At 44.6% G+C, this 18,164-nt stretch overlaps 1 protein-coding gene across 4 annotated transcripts in view; it reads left to right on the plus strand.

The window, feature by feature from the left end:
* The window catches only part of PHACTR2 (phosphatase and actin regulator 2), a 951,421-nt gene that overhangs the window by 888,954 nt on the left and 44,303 nt on the right, over positions 1-18,164 (plus strand). For all 4 annotated transcript variants that reach the window (XM_069607614.1, XM_069607616.1, XM_069607613.1 and 1 more), the window contains 2 exons: positions 10,474-10,535; positions 13,095-13,232. In XM_069607614.1, coding sequence (XP_069463715.1) covers positions 10,474-10,535; positions 13,095-13,232 — 200 coding nt within the window. The remainder of the gene's footprint in view (positions 1-10,473; positions 10,536-13,094; positions 13,233-18,164) is intronic.

Genomic DNA, 18,164 nt, shown 5'->3' on the forward strand with positions numbered 1-18,164 from the left:
CTCAATGCCATGTAGCAGCACATCTGCAATCTAGGTCCTCCAATTACAAGTTTGCATAATTAATTTAGTTTCCACTCGATGGCTTCTCTCAGCAGACATGCTGGAGACGTAGCACTCGGAAATTATCACTTGCATTCCCGTGCCTTTTTATTTCCTCGTCCAGTCGCAACCTCGTTTCTTAACACAGGTGCCTGTTCTCCCACCTGCACCCTTTATTCTCCCCCCTCCACCTCCCAACACTCCTAGAGAACAAGAGTGGGCCCATTACCACACCCATATCACAGCAAGCTGGCCTTTTACGCTCGTGCCTCTCTATGCCTAGGAACGATTTCCAGTAGTTAACGACTCTTCATTTTTGAATGGGCACTCAGGCGATTGACTGCAGTGCTGGCCTGGATTCGCCTATAAGGACAATGCCGGAACCCAAAATGCTAGTGTGGACCAGTTTTTTTTTGGGCCAAAGTGGGCTAGTTTTATGGGTTACTTCACCATGTGGCTAGTAGTTTTGACCATTGTTACTGAATAAAATAGTCTTTAATATGCATAATTTGCCTCACATTTTATCAAAACACTCCCCTTTGGGTACTCCTCAATCAGTCTGTCACAAAGAGGATAAATTGCCATTTGCAACTGCATACCTCTCAACTCACACGCTTTTGGCGGGCGTCACCCGCCACTTAGGCAGCTATCAACCGCCAAGTTAGCGACACGCCCATAGGAGTCAGTGGGCTTTCACCCGCCAAAGGGCCGTGAATGGTTGAGAGTTATGCAACTGTGAGCCACTTTTTGGTGCCCCAGCCCGTCCGTGCTGCAGCAGTGTCTTTCTGCCAGTTTAGTGGTGGCACTGCAGCAGCACGGCGTTCCTATTTGATGGTGCTTGATGTTATGATGTCAGGGGCGATAGCTACACGCAGAGCCGATATCGATTCCCAGACATGGCGACACACTGTAGAGATATCGCGAGAGCGCGCGCTCTCGCGAGATCCCGTCGCGGACCAAAGCTCCGCCCCCGCGCGCTTCGCGCGCACTACGGGACGAGCGGTGGACGCGATAAGGCGCGTCCTGCTGAGCCCTCCTCATACGGGGCCCGCTCCTTTTGAATCTTGGACACAGACATAAGGCAGCTGCCTCCCAGCCACATTAGGCCCGTTGGCCTCTGTTATTGAGGCACACATGTTGTGTGCATCCTGCATGAAACCAATGATAGAATAAATACAACGTTTACAAGCTCGGAGACGCCTGTCTTCATTACAAGCATTTTACAACACACACTCTGCCCAAGGGCTTACATACGTTTTGCATTGCATTGCAATGGCCTTCTCCGCATGGTTTCCCATGCGTCCTATGTCCCATGTTTTACTGCTTTCATCTTTTTGTGTATTGATAGTTGGTGTAAACGGAGACCTTTTGCCTGCAAGTACTCCTCGCCCTGGACTTTGTTTAAAAGAGCTGCCACTCCTGGCAGCACTGGAGGAAAGTCGATATCGTCATTAAAACGCTGCAGGGGACAAGCGAACGTCATTTTTTTATCCGTTTTCCACCGTGGTCCGGAATCTCAGCCCTTTGTTTGGCATTTCCCGTCTAGTTCCCTAGCAGGGTTAGAAAGTAATCCAAACATAGTTCACCCCCTGAGGGACACAGTGGAAAGTTCAGCCGTGCTCCAGGATCTCATCCTCACTGGCAAGGGAGAGGCTCTCGTGCCAAGTCACGTTTCTCTTTTCAGCTGCGTAAGACACGAAGATCCTCAATGCATTGACAAAGCTCGGAGTTTTTTTTCTCCATTTCGCGCGCAATCTGGAACATGGCCGCTCACTGAACCGACGTGCAATAAAGTTCAAAGGTCATCCTTTCTCTAAAGCACACCGTTGAGGCGTTCATTTTGTTCTGAATAAAGTATATTCTGCTCTTTCTGTCAGTCACTTATTTAGGTCATATTTCTTCGTCATAAGTACTCTCCTTTTCATTTTATCAGGACTATTCCAGTATAACTTCTCAGGGATTTTTATATTTGTTTCCAGAGATTTTAGTTCCTTCTCTTTTTTCTTCCTCTCTTGCTAGAGACCTATAAGGATTTCACTCATGTATCATTTAAACACCTCCGAAACTGTCATGTCCCCCCTATCTCACCATTCCTGTTAGTATCTAAAAACAACTGCGCTTCTTTCACGATCTGTACAAGATCGGTTATCTTGTAATATGCCTGCATTAATTTCCCATATAAAGGACAATTCCAATGTTATTGGCAGGTGGTCTGAAATGTAGATACCATCTATTTGTTTTTAGCACATTTTGGGTTACTTGACCAGCAGTCAAAAAAATATCTATTTGTGAGTATGTTTCGTGTGTGCCTGAGTGAAAACTGTATTCGCCATCACTAGGATGCCCTAATCTCCACACATCCACCAAGTTACATTTTTAAGCATACCCCCAAGTGCCTCTCGATTTTAGTTTATTTAATATTCTACATTATATAAACTGCTGAATTGTTTAATAAGTGTTGTGCCAGTTCTTAGACAAATGAGCAGTTATCTATTGAAGGTGCATACATATTACAACTAGTCCTATTCGCCCCCTGTGCTGTAAGTGTGACAGAGACAATAATTCTCCCTTCTTTTTCTTTGTTACTTGACACTTTTGTTATAGGCCGATTCTTCCTTATTAATGTAACCACTCCTCTGGAACTCCAAGTATGAGGATGCAACAACGTGGCCTACCCAGTTTTAACATAATGCCTTTGCGTCGTAAGTGTTAAATGGGACTCCCGTGACAGTACTGCCTCTACACCTTTTTTCCCCCCACACAAGTCAGTACTTTCTTTCTCTTAATCAGACACTTCAGACCATTGACATTCCAGGACACGCATGTCATGCACCCTACTATCTGTTGGCGATCATGTGGCTTTGTTAGGATGTGGGTATTCCGGTTCAGCAGTATATGTATATATGCTGTGGGTCCAAGTGAAGTAGGCCACCAGTTAAACATTTCACTCGGCAGTGATGTCAGACTAGGCACACAGCTACACCTAAACCTGTAGGCTCAAGTAATACGCCCCTTCCCCCTCAAGAAAAACGTAAATTAGCTATATTATTACAAACATAATTCTATAAATATATATATTATATTAAATAGACCACACAACTGATCCATTACACCATAGTACAAATACAGACTTATTTAAGGTGCTGTTTGTTTGGATACTCTGAATACTGATATGGATCCTAATGGAAAGACATCATATTGCAGCAGTTCTACACGGCTCGATTTCCTTGTGTAAAGCACCCTCCTTTTCATATCACGTTTGACCTAACGTGATGGCATGCACTCGGTGACAAGAGAAAAGGACCTTCGCAGTCATTGTCTTCCTTGCTTCCTGGGAAGGAACAAGCTTTCCTTTGTTGATTTGTGAACCGATGAGCCGTTATTTGACATCAATTCATGGCGCAATCTTTTCCATGGACATACTGTGTAAATAGTAATATCCAATAAATGCTTGAATAGTTTAATTCAGACAAATAGTATGTACATTGTTCCTTTGTGCATCCATATTTCTATAGTGTTGGGTCATATTTCTTTCAACCACGCCAAAGCTGCATCTGGTAGAAACAATTTGAAGATAGCTGGTCGGCCCAGCATTACCTAGACATGTTTTGTTTGCTAGTGCCTTAGTTTCCTTGGAGGTTTTCCTTTTATCCACCTGATCTTTGGGAAAGTCAGGAAACCCATAAATCACTTTATTCCTGAATAAAGCAATACTCTTTTGCTTGGCAGGCCTCAAAATGTTCTCCTTTGCTTTGATCTTTGTTAGGACTAGGATAATTTGTCGAGGATGAACTTGTGTTAACTTTCCCACATTATGTCAAATCCAGGTCTGTTGAACTCATAATTCCAGAGCCGTATATCTCTCGTAATGTTCTTATTATATATGCATTTAAGTCTTTCCCAGTTTCTCCATTCTCTTCAAGACCCACTATGCAAATGTAACCCCTGCTCATTATCTCCAAGTGCATATTCTTTATCAGGACCTTGCTCATTTCACCTTTCAGTTCTATGTACGCCCTGTACTTGCCAGAGATTACTGAAGCAAATTTACCTGTGACCTTCTCCACCTTGGACACCCCATTTTTTAAGTGTTCACCTTCGGTGACAAATCAACCAAAGTATTCTTCACTTCACCAACATCTTGTGCCACCTTCAGCAAAAGGGAGTCGATCTCTTTTGGCTCAGGAGTGTCGTCCATCTCCACTTGCATAGTTTTATTTGGGGTGGGATTATTCGCACTGTCAATTTTCTTTTTGCCAATTGATGTGCTCGTTATATCTTTATGATTATCTGTAGATCAGGCGGAACGAGCACCAGTCAGAAACTGCTGCCTTGTCAGCCGACATTCCAGACATTTTGTAGCTGAATCCTGATTAGTGTGTAGGCACTAGGTAAGCCGGGTGCCCAATTAATTTACTCCCAACAAAAATGGGATTCAGATACTTCCCCTCTAATGTCTTCTAGCTGATGGAACATTCACTGCTCCAGTAATGCCCTCAGACAAATGGCATCGGCGGCACGTAACAGAGAGTCACTCTACTGTTTTGCCTGATCTGAAAAGGGATTTGAAGATTTTTTTTAAAAATGCATCTTTTCATTTTAAGGGGATTACTAGTTTCAAAGTATAGAAGATAACAAAATACCTATGTTATAAAAATTTAAAAAAATCCTCCGGTGTAGGATGCAAAGTGCATTTCTACTCCATTTACACCATTCTACTCCCACATTCCAAGAAATACGGAGTCAATTATTGCTACCTCAGAATCTTAAATGTGGCAGTGTTTGCAGCTTCTTCCTCTGAGCGTTTCCACGTGACAGACCGCCTGTGAAGCAAGGCTCAGGTTGTGAGTCCCATGTATTTCTGGAAGAGCGCATTCAAGTAGCTGGTGTAGCAAACTATTATATAAGCAGACCACCGCCTGTACGCTACAGTGCACAGTTTGAAATCACACTCCATCATAGTGGTGTGGTCTCCAGTCACCTCTGTAAGCTGGCCCTGTGAGAACAACTGATGTCATTTAATTATTTTGGGTCATCGGTTTAATAAAGTTGCATTTTTTGTTTCCAAAGGTACCTCCTACATATGTTATCATTGAGATGATTTTCATCGGTAGCATAGCATCCATGCTATCGTCTTTCTCACGTAGAAAGCAAATCGAGGCTTTTGTTCTACGATAAATGATACCCACTCCCGCATCCACTTGTAAAGTTAGAGGTATAAGGGTGATCGAGATCCCGGTAGGTAGTTACTCCAAAATGGTCCTTCTGTGTAAATCATTGTTGATGCAACCTTAGGTTTCCATTATCTTGCTAACAGAATCGTCGATTATGACACTGAAAGATGCTTTTGCTTTGGTGTGCCAGGGGGTAAGATTGGAATAACAGTTAATATGCCTCAGTGTTTTGATTCTTATGTATAAAGACTTACCCCCTTTCTTGAGCTTAATTTAACTTGCATTGTTCCCCTCAATAAGCAAACTCTCTGCTTGAAAGTTTGCCTTAACATCTTAACAATAGCCTCTTTCACGCAGCTTTGGCCAGAAGGAACATCTAGTAATTGTCCATATTGCCTTACATGCAGAGAAGCAGTACTGCAGGTTTTATTCCTGTGTCATTTACATGGAGATATCGGGAAATGTTGGCTTAGATATATGGCGTGCCCGTGCCTCTCCCCAGCCCTGATCCTGTATGCATGTAGCCCAGTGGAATGCATGGATGGAACACAGTTCTATGGAATGTTGCTGTGAGTGTTCCCAGAATGTCAGTTGGTGGCTGCCACCCTGAGTGAATGGGAGCCAGTGGATGTTTCCCCTCACCTTCCTTGCTACTTACCTATGGACATACCTCCTGTTTACCTTGTTAACCTGGATCCCAAGTAAAGTACTTCACTTCCCCAACTGAAGTGCCGGGGTCTGGCTTGGAAGAAAGGGCCAGGAACCTTGAGCAGCATCTGTGAAAAGGAAGAGTGAGAGAACAGAGAGGAAACATCCACCACAGCCTCCCACCTCTACCCCCACCCCTTGGGTGGTGAGCTGACCCCTGTGCATAGTGAGTAGAAGTCACAGGTCCGGCAAGGGGGCAGCTTGGGGCGGATCATGGCTGTAAGGGGCAGCATGAGGGCCCTGTGAGATGTTTGGGCCGTTGTGTGTGCTAAGGCTCCTAAGGCGGCTGGGACAGCCTGAAACCCAGCCTCATAGAAACTCTTGGCACCTAAGACGAATGGGACAGCCTGGACCGCTGCCTCAGACACTCATATTAAATGGCGGCCACTAGGCCTGGAAGAGAATAATAAAGATGGCCTCAAGGCGGTTGTGTGATCCTTGGAGGGATCCGCAGAGACAAAAGACTTCTGACGCCTGGAAGAGAACAGCACAAGTTGGCAGTTGAAGCAACGGCCCGGAGGGAGCATCAAGAGGATGGCATGGCAGCCGATGCTGTGAGCGGCAGGTCATGGCAGGCAAAAAGTTGCACGGTCTCCTTATAGCTATGTCAGGGATCTCTGCTTAAGCGGTCTGCAGGGTGCAGACCCAACAAACGCCGCAGTGGTGAGCATTCCGGGCTCTGCAGGGAGGCTGTTTTAAGAAGCGGCGCAGAGATGTGCCTAGGGGCGCTGCCGTTAGAACTACTCTGTTGTTAGAGCCGTGTGCTGGTCCCTCTCCTAACTGCGGGTCTTTGGTGCTGCGTCGGGGTGCTACGCGTGAGGACTGTGGAGTTCGGGTCTTCGCTGGCTGCTTCCCTCAGGGTGCAGGGTATCGAATGAGCAGGAGCTTTTCTCTTGACAGTGCCCATCCTTCAATGATGACGTCGGCCACCAAGGTAACAGCGGCAACGTCCTCACACGTTTCAGAGGTTCCTTTGTCTAAAGTTCGGCAGTGCAGAGAGACTATAAGGAAGAGGGCGTTTTTCAGACCGGATGATGGTATGGTGCAGCGGTTTGCTACCTTGGGGATGTTCGAGCAGGACAGGCATTGTCCCGGCATATCGAATAAGTGGCAGCTGGTTTCTGGGGTCAGCACTGTGACGGATGTGCCATCTCAGCAGAGTCAGCTCTCTGAGGTGTTGGAGCAGTTTGGCCCACTCAAGCTTCCAATTCAGGAGGTTGGTACAAGGCATGGAGTTTCAGTCAACACCCGGTGTGCTGGAGGAAAGAGGCACTGTGGTGAAGATTTCGATTTTATGCAATTCTTACATATCTGCAAGGGTTGAAGTTGTTGACTAATTGTAGTGAGCAGTGGTGCTTTTGTAGATGTTGTGGAACTCTGTTAAGCAACCCGGAGGACAGGTAACTAACTAATGGTACTAAAAGAACTTGATCCCGATTTTGTTGCTTTCTTCAGGGATCTGAATGTGAATCCCCATGAGCAATAATATGTGGCATTTTTGGGTTTCTAAGCAGTTGTCATGTGAGGTCTGTATTTTTCCTGACCAACAGCTGGTTAGTTGCTTACTTGTGAGGGTTTGGATGTGAGGATTATAGTGAAGTGGATGTGACTGCACTAAGTTGGTGATACTGGAGTGTGAGCTTGGAGCACAAGGGACGTGGCCTCTGTCATTAGGTTTAGGAGCCTCTTAGTTCAGGGCAATGATATTTTGTTGCGTTTTGTGTTCCATGCTGATGTATTTCTTTCCTGCAGAAGGTCATCAGAGCTATGTGCTCAAATGTTATGGACTTAAGTCATGGCTGGACGTCTTAAGATAGGACTCCACCACTTACCTGCTAAGAATATAGTTTTATCATTTCATATGTGAGGAAACATGTTCTTGTGTGTGCTATATGTTTGTAAAACGCAGCATGCGGTGTAGTGAACCGCATGCTAGGTTTGCGGCAGCCCATCCCCACTGTGTGTACCTCTACCAGTGTAGTGTCCCCCAGCGGGCCACAACATAATGTGGTGCAGGTCAGCTTTTGACCGTGACCTGTCCATGGGCTGCCCGGGGTGTTGGATACCCTACACTTTGAGGCTTCTTTTGTTTTACTGGTGCCTGTTGTTCATGGTGGAGGGGTGTGTGACACCCTGCACCTGGAGGCTTTGGTGAACCTGTGACTGTTTTGCTTTTGGTGGCAGAGGGGTGTTGGACACCCGCTAGTTATTTAGCATTTACGTTGGAGTTTGAGGAGGGGTTTCCCACTTGTGCCTCTGGGACATTGTAGTTGGCCACCTGGTACCTTTTGAGGGGGTGGTCCTCTCCCCTTTTGCTGACCTTGTGCTGGATGCCTGATCGCCTTTGTTTAGTTGTGGATGGGTTTGGTTGGTGCCTTGGGCGTTGAGTCATAGCGCTTTTTGATAGTGTTGCTGTGCCTTTGACAGTTGAGTGGTGTACTTTCCTCCAGTGCAGCATGGTTTGGGGTAGTTGGGTGATAGATGGTGGTTATTTTGGATTTGTGTTGAAGACGATGGTGGGCTGGTTCCCTTGTTCTTAGTGTCTCGCTGCTTAGCCAGCACAAGACTGGTAGGTGTTATGGATTGGTATCCTGTTTCTGTGCAGTATGTTGAGGGAATGAGGTTAGTAGCAGCATGTGCCCCTTGGTCCTTGGAGTGGATCGAGTGGTTGATGGGAGTTTGAGCTTTTTTGTGGTTTTGCTTGGGCCAGAGTGTTGGTTGGTGTCCCATTTCCTTGGTTGCTATGCCACTCTTTGGTTGCCTTCTTTATTCTATTTCCTTTGCTCTGTTCTGTACCTTTTTCTTTTGTCTGTGTAAGGAGGGAGAGTTGTTGTGACCCGTGCAGTTTTTATTCCTGTCATTTACATGGAGATATCAGGAAATGTTGGCCTAGCTGTATGTTGTGTCCTGTGCCTCTCCCCTGATCCTGTATGCATGTAGCCAAGTGGAATGCCTGGATGGAACACAGCTTTGTGGAATTGTGCTGTGTGAGGCCCCGAGTGTTCCCAGAATGCCAGTTGGTGGCTGAGACCCTGAGTGAATGGGAGCTGGTGGATGTTTCCCCTCACCTTCCTTGATATTTACATATGGACTTACTTCCTGTTCACCTTGTCAACCTAGATCCCAAGTAAAGTAGTTCACTTCCCCAACTGCAGTGTATGGACTTTTCATTGAAAAGATGTATCATGTACCAATCAACATGACATAAGAATCAGGAACTTACGGAAAGCATTAGTGATTCGCAAAATAGCTCCAGTCCTAGGACTGTAGATGCAATCATACATTGTTTATGCAGGGCATGGCATCACAAATTGAAACTGTCGTTTGTAAAGTTTTACATTGATTGTTGAACTTTCTAAAGTCAACTGATAGTGCAAACAGTCCAGGCTAATGTCTGCAAGCCCTCAGGCCATGCACTTCAGTTGTAATCATGGTTCACTTCTATGGGTCAAAGTGGGCTCAAGTAAAAGCCAAGCTCACGACTGGAATTGGATGTTCCAGCAAAAATTGAGTAATCTGGTAAAAATCCTTTTATGCTATGGACACAACTGATAAAATACTCTGGCAATTCCAAATGTGTGGCTCTGGTGACCTGTTTCAGGCACTACAACATTTTTTTATTTTTTTTATTCATTTGTCTTGGTTTATTCAAATCTTCACATATTTTTTTTAAACTTCACATTACAATGGATAGATATACATATTAAAACTTACAATTATTTTTTTTCTAAACTCTAGGCTAAAATCCTTATTTCATATTACTACACTACAAAATAGAAAGGCAAGCAGTGCTGATAAACCTTCTTTGCATCCCTGAGTAGAATAGCTGTTTTTAAATGGCTAACGATCACGAGGAAACAGGTTATGCAATTCTGTAATATTACACTTTATCGTTGTGGCAAATTAACTATTGTAATGTGTTGTGATTTATGTGAGATTGTAAGGTCAACCGCATAATGACCTGAAATAACAGACACCCGCTGTCTCATTGCTCAAGGAAGAAGTTTTGCCCTACTTGCATAGTGATGACTCGCCTGAGAGAACTGTCTCCAGCTGCTGGTCCACCTCCTACAGACTGACAATGGCTAGAGGGAGGCACACTGAAAAATTGCACAGAAGTGCAAGTGTTGGGGAAAGGATGGTGCACATTGGTCGGGGGGGGGGGGGGGGGAAGGATATCTGATTGCCCCTTACCCAAACTCCTCCCAAGAGGTCATGTGATGGGCTTTCCTGGTGGCCCGTTTGACCACACTGGAGACATGCTTTTGCCTGGCTGGCTGGAATTGATTCCCCTCAGCAGGGCCCCTGCTATGGTTGTTGAGATGGGCAAAGAGCATCCTTTACAGTCCAATGATTATACTTTTTATGTTTAATCTTTGCCAAGGTGAGAGAATGTGCACATCAATGCTAGTCAAGTGGTTGCCTTATTGGTGCCCAATGGGCAGAGCAGTGTGTACCTTGCCTGGTTCTGGGGCAATCCAAAATTCTTAGCTGCTGGAAAGTCGGCTGCAGAAAGTGAGCTACTGGTAACATGTCTCTTCTCTCATAATAGAAAAGAACGAGGAAGAGGAACAAGAAGCAAGGAGAGAGCTTAAACGGAGACTCACCAGAAAGGTAATTCCCAAAGGATTTTTCAGTACAATGTGAAAATGGCTCCTGTGAAAGCATTCCCTCAATAGTGTGGCCATCAATTATATTGTCAAGGTAACTACAGCTCCGGCGAAACAAGTATCCAAGCACACCTGCTGTTTTCATAGCCAATAAAGCACTCCACCCATATTATGCTATCATATTTTAGGTGAGGGGGAGTAACTCGAGATGGTTTTGTTTACATAATTGTGCTTGGAGATTTGTTTCCTCTGGCTGTCTCGTGCATGTTTTTTTCTTTTACTGCCCCATGCAAATTGCATAAATATCAGGGGAAAAACAAATCGGATAATCACAAATACTGCCTTTGCTAGAAAATAAAAAGCTTTGAGAGATATGATTGGAGTAGTCCAAATGATCAGTTGTTTATTTCCCCTCAGCACTCCCTTTTTTGTACAGTGGTTGTTTCGTTGAATTGCCATGTCATATGCAAACAGGAACGCTCCTCAGTCCTATTCTTAAGGAGACTTTAGCCTCCAGGCCTCCTAAGCTATAATACAAAATTCCAAGGAATGGTCAATGAACGAGTTCGCAAATCCTAAACTCAAAAGGTCCAACCCTAGGTGAACACAGCAAAACGTAGGTTCTCCAGAAAAGGCTCTTGAAGAGGTTATTCAGTTTGGACCCTTTGACTGTCTTTTTGCTTTTACCATACCACTCGCAACCTCTCCTGAAGTTCTGTCTTTTTAGGATTCTTTTCGTCAAGCTTCACCTCAGCCATGTAGCATTCACCTCAGGCCTCTCCTAGACTTCAAATATTTCACTGACATTGGGTTTCTCATCACTCACTCCAGGTCTCTGCCAGACCATTGGTTTAGCATGTGAACAGGTGAAACCTCTGTCCCTGGTTTGATAACATTTCCAAAGAATTCGCCTCAAAAGCTAACCAGGATTTCTCAAACAGCAGCCTCCCATGTGTCCAGGACGGCACGTCTGCTTTGTTCCAGGTTTCATGCTCTTATGGCATTTCCCGGCTCTTCTTATAGTCCTGAGCAGTTGTGTGATCATTCAACCTGGCTAGGGAATCATTCCCTCATTAGGCTTTATACAGTGGTCAGGAAGTAATTGGTCCCAATTGGTGTTTGACTAGCTCTGAGGGTTTATTTTGTCACGGTGCTGTGGGTTCTGCAGTGTTCTTGCAAGCGGAGTGAATGTTCCTTCCTGTTAGCAAGTGTACTGTAGGCTGACTGAGCTCTGGATCCACAGATATGTTGTTAGTTTGCAATGCCCACAGACTTGTGTTATTCTGGGGTTTGTTATGGATTTCCGTGTGCTCCGCAATGGAGAATGGAGCGCTTTACGAGGAGGAGGAGGAGAATGGACAAGTAGGGGGGGGGGGCGGTAGAGTCCATTACAAGCGGGAGATGGAGTCCATTACGAGGAAAAGTGAAACCTAATCAGCACTTCCTTTACAAACATACACTTAACATATTTGTCACTTTGTTTGCTTGAACATTTTGTATTGTTTAAACCTAATAGGTTTCAGCAACGGAATGACCCATCATTTTTTTAAATATATTATTTGTTTATGATTAGTCGTGCTGTGAAATTAAAGTGAAAAGTAAAAAAAAAAGAAATAGCGAAGCTTTGTCGAACATAATACACCATTTTTTATATTGTTTTAAAAAAACATTTTTATGAATTGATCTTTCAGGGCTCTGCCCGGAATTCTGTGCCATACGTTTCAGGCCACCATATAATTTCTCTCCCATGTAACTACTTTATAAAACTGCATCACACGTCAGCCAGATTGATAGCTAGCTTTTCACCAGGGTATTCATTGCATGCACCCTGTCCTATACGTTGTGTGCATATAACTGAGGAGGTATTGTGAACGATTCCGCGCTGCGAAATAGCATTGAATGCTGCAACAATAGAACCTGTGATTGTTTTGTGGCAGAGTTTAGATGCTGATGATTGGAGGTGCTGGTTGAGGTCTCCCTTCTGTATCTTGTACTTGTTTATAACTGCAATCTTAAGAGCTATGCCTCAAAGCGTCATTGCTTCAACCTACCCGTGCCATCCTACGGATCATTATAGCACAGTGGCTAAGGTCTGTGATGCAAAGAGCCTTACCATTTATGATTGACCTTTATTGTTGTGTTGTCACAAACAGCCGTGGGACAACTCTCCATAATTGCCTCTTTGCACACGAATCCTCTCCTTTTCTCCATCCCTCGCAGAGACCAAGTGCACTTTTAATCCAAAGTCAATTCAAAAGTCAAGTTCAGTTTCATTCGGAAACCCTGTTCTATGTCAGTCTTGTCAGTCTGTCTACAGAAATGATTTCCTAATTGCCCAAATGCTGCCTTTCCTGTTTCTCTTGTCTCGGAGAGCCCAGCGGAATGTCTGACGTTACCCGTCACTAATTAAGGGTTTAGTCCTCAAAATAGCTCTTGCTTCTTGTTAGTATCAGATATCTACTTGAGAAGGAGCACTAGCTTGCCCCTAGGTGGACGGCCAACGCAGACCTCTACTTCAACCCATTAAAACCTGTTTGTTTTTCCTCCTCCCTCTTGCTCATAGCTCAGTCTGAGGCCGTCCGTAGCAGAATTACAGGCCAGAAGAATCTTACGCTTCAATGAGTATGTGGAGGTGACGGACTCCTTAGATTACGATCGCCGCGCCGACAAGCCCTGGGCGAGATTAACTCCTGCAGACAAGGCAAGTACCAAATTATAGATTTGCCACAGAAGGATGTGGCCTAGCTTTACAGTTTATAACAGGGGAATCCAGAAGTACATGTTAAAAAATGCAAAGTTAAAAGCAGGAATGGACTAGTGTCACCCAGATGGAATGGATAACGTTGTCATGTGGCAGGTGTTTTAAGAAAGGTTGGGGTTAGTTACCATGGCAATGTACATTAGTATTCGATTTCAAATTCTTTGCTGTGCTCTCCAGTGTAGAATGTGGAGCCTATTGGGATTCCAAGAAAAGGGCAAAAAAACTGATGATGGTTGGGGGAAGAGTGCGAGAGTGAAGAGTACAATTGTGCTGTTCAGCAGTAGGGCCTGGGGCCCATGTTCATTGTTCGCCTTGGGGGTGCGTGTGTGTCAATGCCAGTTAGAAAGCTTGGAATGTGGGCACTAGTATCCAGTACCTGCCTGTGTTTTCCGAGCTTTTAAAAATAAAACATACTTTGCTAGTCTGCTGTTGTGGTCTTCACTCACCAGCCGCTTCTCTCCATCACTTTGCAACTGTAATGAAAATAGAAAAGGGTCTCCATCTACTGCTTCATTTGCTTTTCGCACGTCGGCCATTTTTATCTCATGGAAAAGAAAGCGTGACCCAAAGGGAAGATTCAATACTGATTCAGTGATTCTTCTTACATTTTCTTTTTCCCTACAGATTCACCAATTATTTTCTCCACAGTAAGGCCCTATCCAGGCCTTCCTTTGTGATTTAACTCGCTGTTGTGTCTCTTGGAGCAAGTATTTCTTGTGGGTGCTTGCAAATTAAATTACATCTGGATTACACTGGTTAATTTAGGGTGAAATCCCAAGTTCCTAAAAAAGCAAAAAAAAGGTCTGGGAGCCCCTCTATCAAGAATGTAAACGGCCCTTATGGGTGGGACCAGACTGATATGCAAATGGATATTTCTCCTCTGTGAAGGGTTCATTGAGCTAAAACGTGGTTGTAGACCCTCCTGAGTGGAAGACACGCCGTAGATCAGGGTTTTTGACCCATTTTTATTCTCCGTAAAGGGGCTCTCACACCCTTTGTAAAAGTTGGGGTTTCACCGAAGTACTCCAGGGTAATCCAGATGTGAACCCCATGCTCTCTGTGCCACAGAGGGGCTCAGCTTCACCTCACTGAGGAGGCCCAGCAGGGCTGAAACACGTGCCTGGGGTTGCTGATGGTACTCTTGCTCAGAGGAGAATCGCCAAGCATTTCAGTGTTGCACTACCCTTGTGGGTGGGACAATGACCGATATGCAAATTGATATTTCTCCTCTGTGAAGGGTGCAGTGAACTAAAACGTGGTTGTAGACCCTCCTGGATGGAAGACATTCCATAGAACAGGGTATTTGACCCATGTTTGTTCTCAGAGGGGCTCCCACACCCTTGCTTAATTTGTCTTCGCATATTATTCATGCTCAGTGAACCCAAGTGTAAGGGATCAAGAATGAGACTCGGACACAGTGGCAATATGTTGATTGAAAAATACTTTTATTGATAAAATTAAAGAGATTTGTGGAAATCCTATATATGCCTAACTCTAGGAGGGGTTTCCCAGCCTCAACAAAATAAGAAACGTCTATGTCAGAGTATCCAAAACAACAAGTTCTCCGTCCTGTGTTCACTGTCCTGACCTGGCCCTCACACACTAAACTCAATACAGCGTAAAGGGGAAAATGTCTTTTAGTAGATCCCCTTTAGCTCCTTTCCAAATTTCCAATATAAAGTACCATACTACACAATCTCAAGGGAGCTGGCTGACTCTTCCCCTGAGTTTCCTCTGGTTTACACAGTTACTCAACTCCACATATATGATTTCTCTCTTGATCTCCTTTTGGGTTATACAATTCCCCAATCTAAATGGGTATGACCCTTCCCTTGAGATGTTCACATTTCCACAATTCACAGGCTCAAGGAGTATGCCTCTGCCCCTGAGCTTTCTTAGCTTTTCCACAGTTTTACAATTCACAGCTTCAAAGGTTTTGCTGCTTCCCCTGAACTTTCTTAGCTTTTCCACAGTTTACAGGTTTCACAATTCACAAGCTCAAGGGGAGGGAGACTCCCTTCCCCTAGATTTCAAACATTTGGGGAACTGCTTTCCCAAGTTCAACAATCTTTATTGGTACGGGACCCAGGCTCGCTCGATGCCTGGTTTACTCTCCTGCCAGGACTTTCTTAATTGGTTCATTATTTGGGTTCGGGTCTCATCGCACTTCTCATCAGTAATCACCTTCTCTTTTATATAGTGCCAAAATCTTTATACTCTTCATATATTGGGTCAGCAACTGCTTTTCATTCGTCTTAGCCTCTTTGCTCAATTGCCCGGGGTCACAGCCAACTTGTTTGGGCTTACTAGGTTAATCAACGGTACGCGGCATCCACCATGAAGCATCCCAGCATCCCAACCTCGCTCTCTGGACTCACCGGTTTCCGTCGGCTGCTTTGGTGTCCTGTCTGCTCTCTGGTTCCCACTTTGCCTCCTTCACCTTACAGCTCCTGCTGCCCATGGCACAAGCATGGTGAACAACTGCTTCCACACTTCCTCGGAGCGCGCCTCCAGCAGCTTCTTTGCTCCGCACTGAAGCCTGCTCTCCTTTGATGTCCCGACCGATGTAGGGAGAGGCAAGTCTCTCCTTCTGTCAATGTGTGGTGTTTTTATATGCCATTGAACCTATTAACCTTTTCCAACAACTAGAGCGCAGTGTTTGCTTTCCGGTTCTAGTGATCCTCATTACTCCTGTCCTCTTCCTTGTCTCAGTGTTATTAAGCAAAGGGGAATGCAAATACAGTTGGTGATTGGTCATGACTGGATGTTTTAGACCCACACTACATTATGCCATACAGGAGTAGGGAAGCAAGTGGGTGTTACTAGAGGCTAAATAAACAAGGAAAAGCCTGCCTTGACCTAGCAAGTCTACTCCACCTCCCTGAGGGTTGTCTTCCCCCATATGGTTCTCCCACAGATAGCCACCCCCAGTCAGGTAGCTTCTGCCTTTGCCTGGCCACATTGGGGGGGGGGGGGGGGTGGGGAGATATTACCCTGTAAAATCGTGACGTCCTCGCTAGTTTCGTCAAACATTTAATTTGTTTAAACGTGCAACATTATAACGGCTCATTTGCAACCAAGCAGCTTTTGATGAGGCTGACCAGTTCCAATTATAGCTTCATGCAGCTGTATGTGATGGGTGAATCCTGCTCAAGCAGGAGTTAGAGAATTAACAGATTTATTAATTGTCACAAATCAACTTCCGGGGTACCAGTGGTCCAGGGCCGAATATCTGTTTCTAAACCATCAATCAGCCCCACACCTCTAATACAACAGATTGGATTAAACAAGCATACAATTAAAATGAAAAACCTCCTTATCCAATTTTGGGAATGGGGACGTAACAGCAGGCTTATCTCCTCTATAGGTCGTGGATTATTGGTTATTTGCAACACAGCTAAAATACAATTATTACCCAGTAGTAAACGGAGTGCCCTGTCAAGGTTGTATAAAGATATCTACTTTATATAACATAGACTGCTTTTAAGAAGGAAAATGGGATGCACTCTCGATACTGAGAACAGTGTAGGTGGTATAGTTAATATGTAAACAAATGGATGTACCCTTACTAGTGATAAATGCTCTAAGCAATTGCTTGGTTGGACAGATACAAAGTTTTCGGCCTGTCCACAAGTTTTTCCAAAGTATGGTCTCCTAAATAGCAGATCCAAAAAATGAAGTCTAGAAGTACTAACCACTCATTGTGTTAGAAAATACATAAATTAGAAAGCAATGGTTTATTTGCTGATCATAAAGCGAACATATAGTGCATAAAATTAAAGATGGTGCTGGGAAATGCGACATACATGTGAAAAATAACAATTGACAATGGCATCAAATGGCAAATGAAAAGTATGGTATATACAGCGAAGTAAACATAAAATACTGTATGGTTAATATGCAGATGAATCTCAATAGTTATTTCATTGGCAGAGTAAATGTACATACTTGTGTGAACACATAAGTGCTTTGTGATGAATCCAAAAGAAAAAGAAAACAAAGGGGCTAAAGAGTCGCCCAAGTTTCAAAAATGTCCTAATTGGGGGATAATTTCCTATGTGTGTTGGGTATTCTTTCTAAGTATAACAATACATGTTACAAGGTCATAGGGAAAACAAGATAGTTAATAACCACAATCGTTTTTTTAAAGGCTTCTTAGCTTCAGCAAAAAGGGAGAAAGGGTCTTAAAATGTCACTAGGGGCCTTTTGGGAAGGACCAGGGGGACAGAACCACAATGTACCTCTGCCTCTACTCCAGCCTTCTTGTTGACGGTCGCCTGTGTGCTCTGGGACTCTATTGCATCATTCTGGTGCAGTCCTTCTTTCTACTCCTTGCTCCCTGAGCTGCTGCCCTTCTTCCAGGTCTGTTACATCCAGCCTTCAGCATTCCGCCTCTGCTGGTTCCAACCTCTCACAGCTGCTACAAGGGGAGCAATACCGACTTCAGTTCCTCTCAGTAGGAGACTCTGGTGCTTAGTCACGTTTGTTTTGGGTTTTCAGCAACCTGAGGCCTTGGGCCGGTTCGCCAGTGGACTCCACCTCTCTCCACCACGCTAGTGTGCATTCCCCTGAATACCAGGTGGGTTCTCGTGCTTTGACTACCTGACACAACCAGAGCTGAAGCAGTTGTTGGCCAATGCTGCGAGGATGGGAACCAGAGATTCAATATTTTCTATGATGTTAGTTGCCAGACAGGAGCAGTCCTGCTTAAATGAAGCCCTACATTTTTACGGCTAGTTATGTTTTCAGCAGGCGATTGCAGAAGGAGGCACGAGTGGCCTTAGGGAGATAAGTGAGAAGCTGGGAGGGCAGAGGCACAGTGGTGACCGTAGATGTTGGATTCAAAAATCCCTCACTTTCTCGTAAAAGGAG

Source organism: Ambystoma mexicanum, chromosome 4q, assembly GCF_040938575.1.
Source record: "Ambystoma mexicanum isolate Mex_15411 chromosome 4q, UKY_AmexF1_1, whole genome shotgun sequence".
NCBI classification, from domain to species: Eukaryota; Metazoa; Chordata; class Amphibia; order Caudata; family Ambystomatidae; genus Ambystoma; species Ambystoma mexicanum.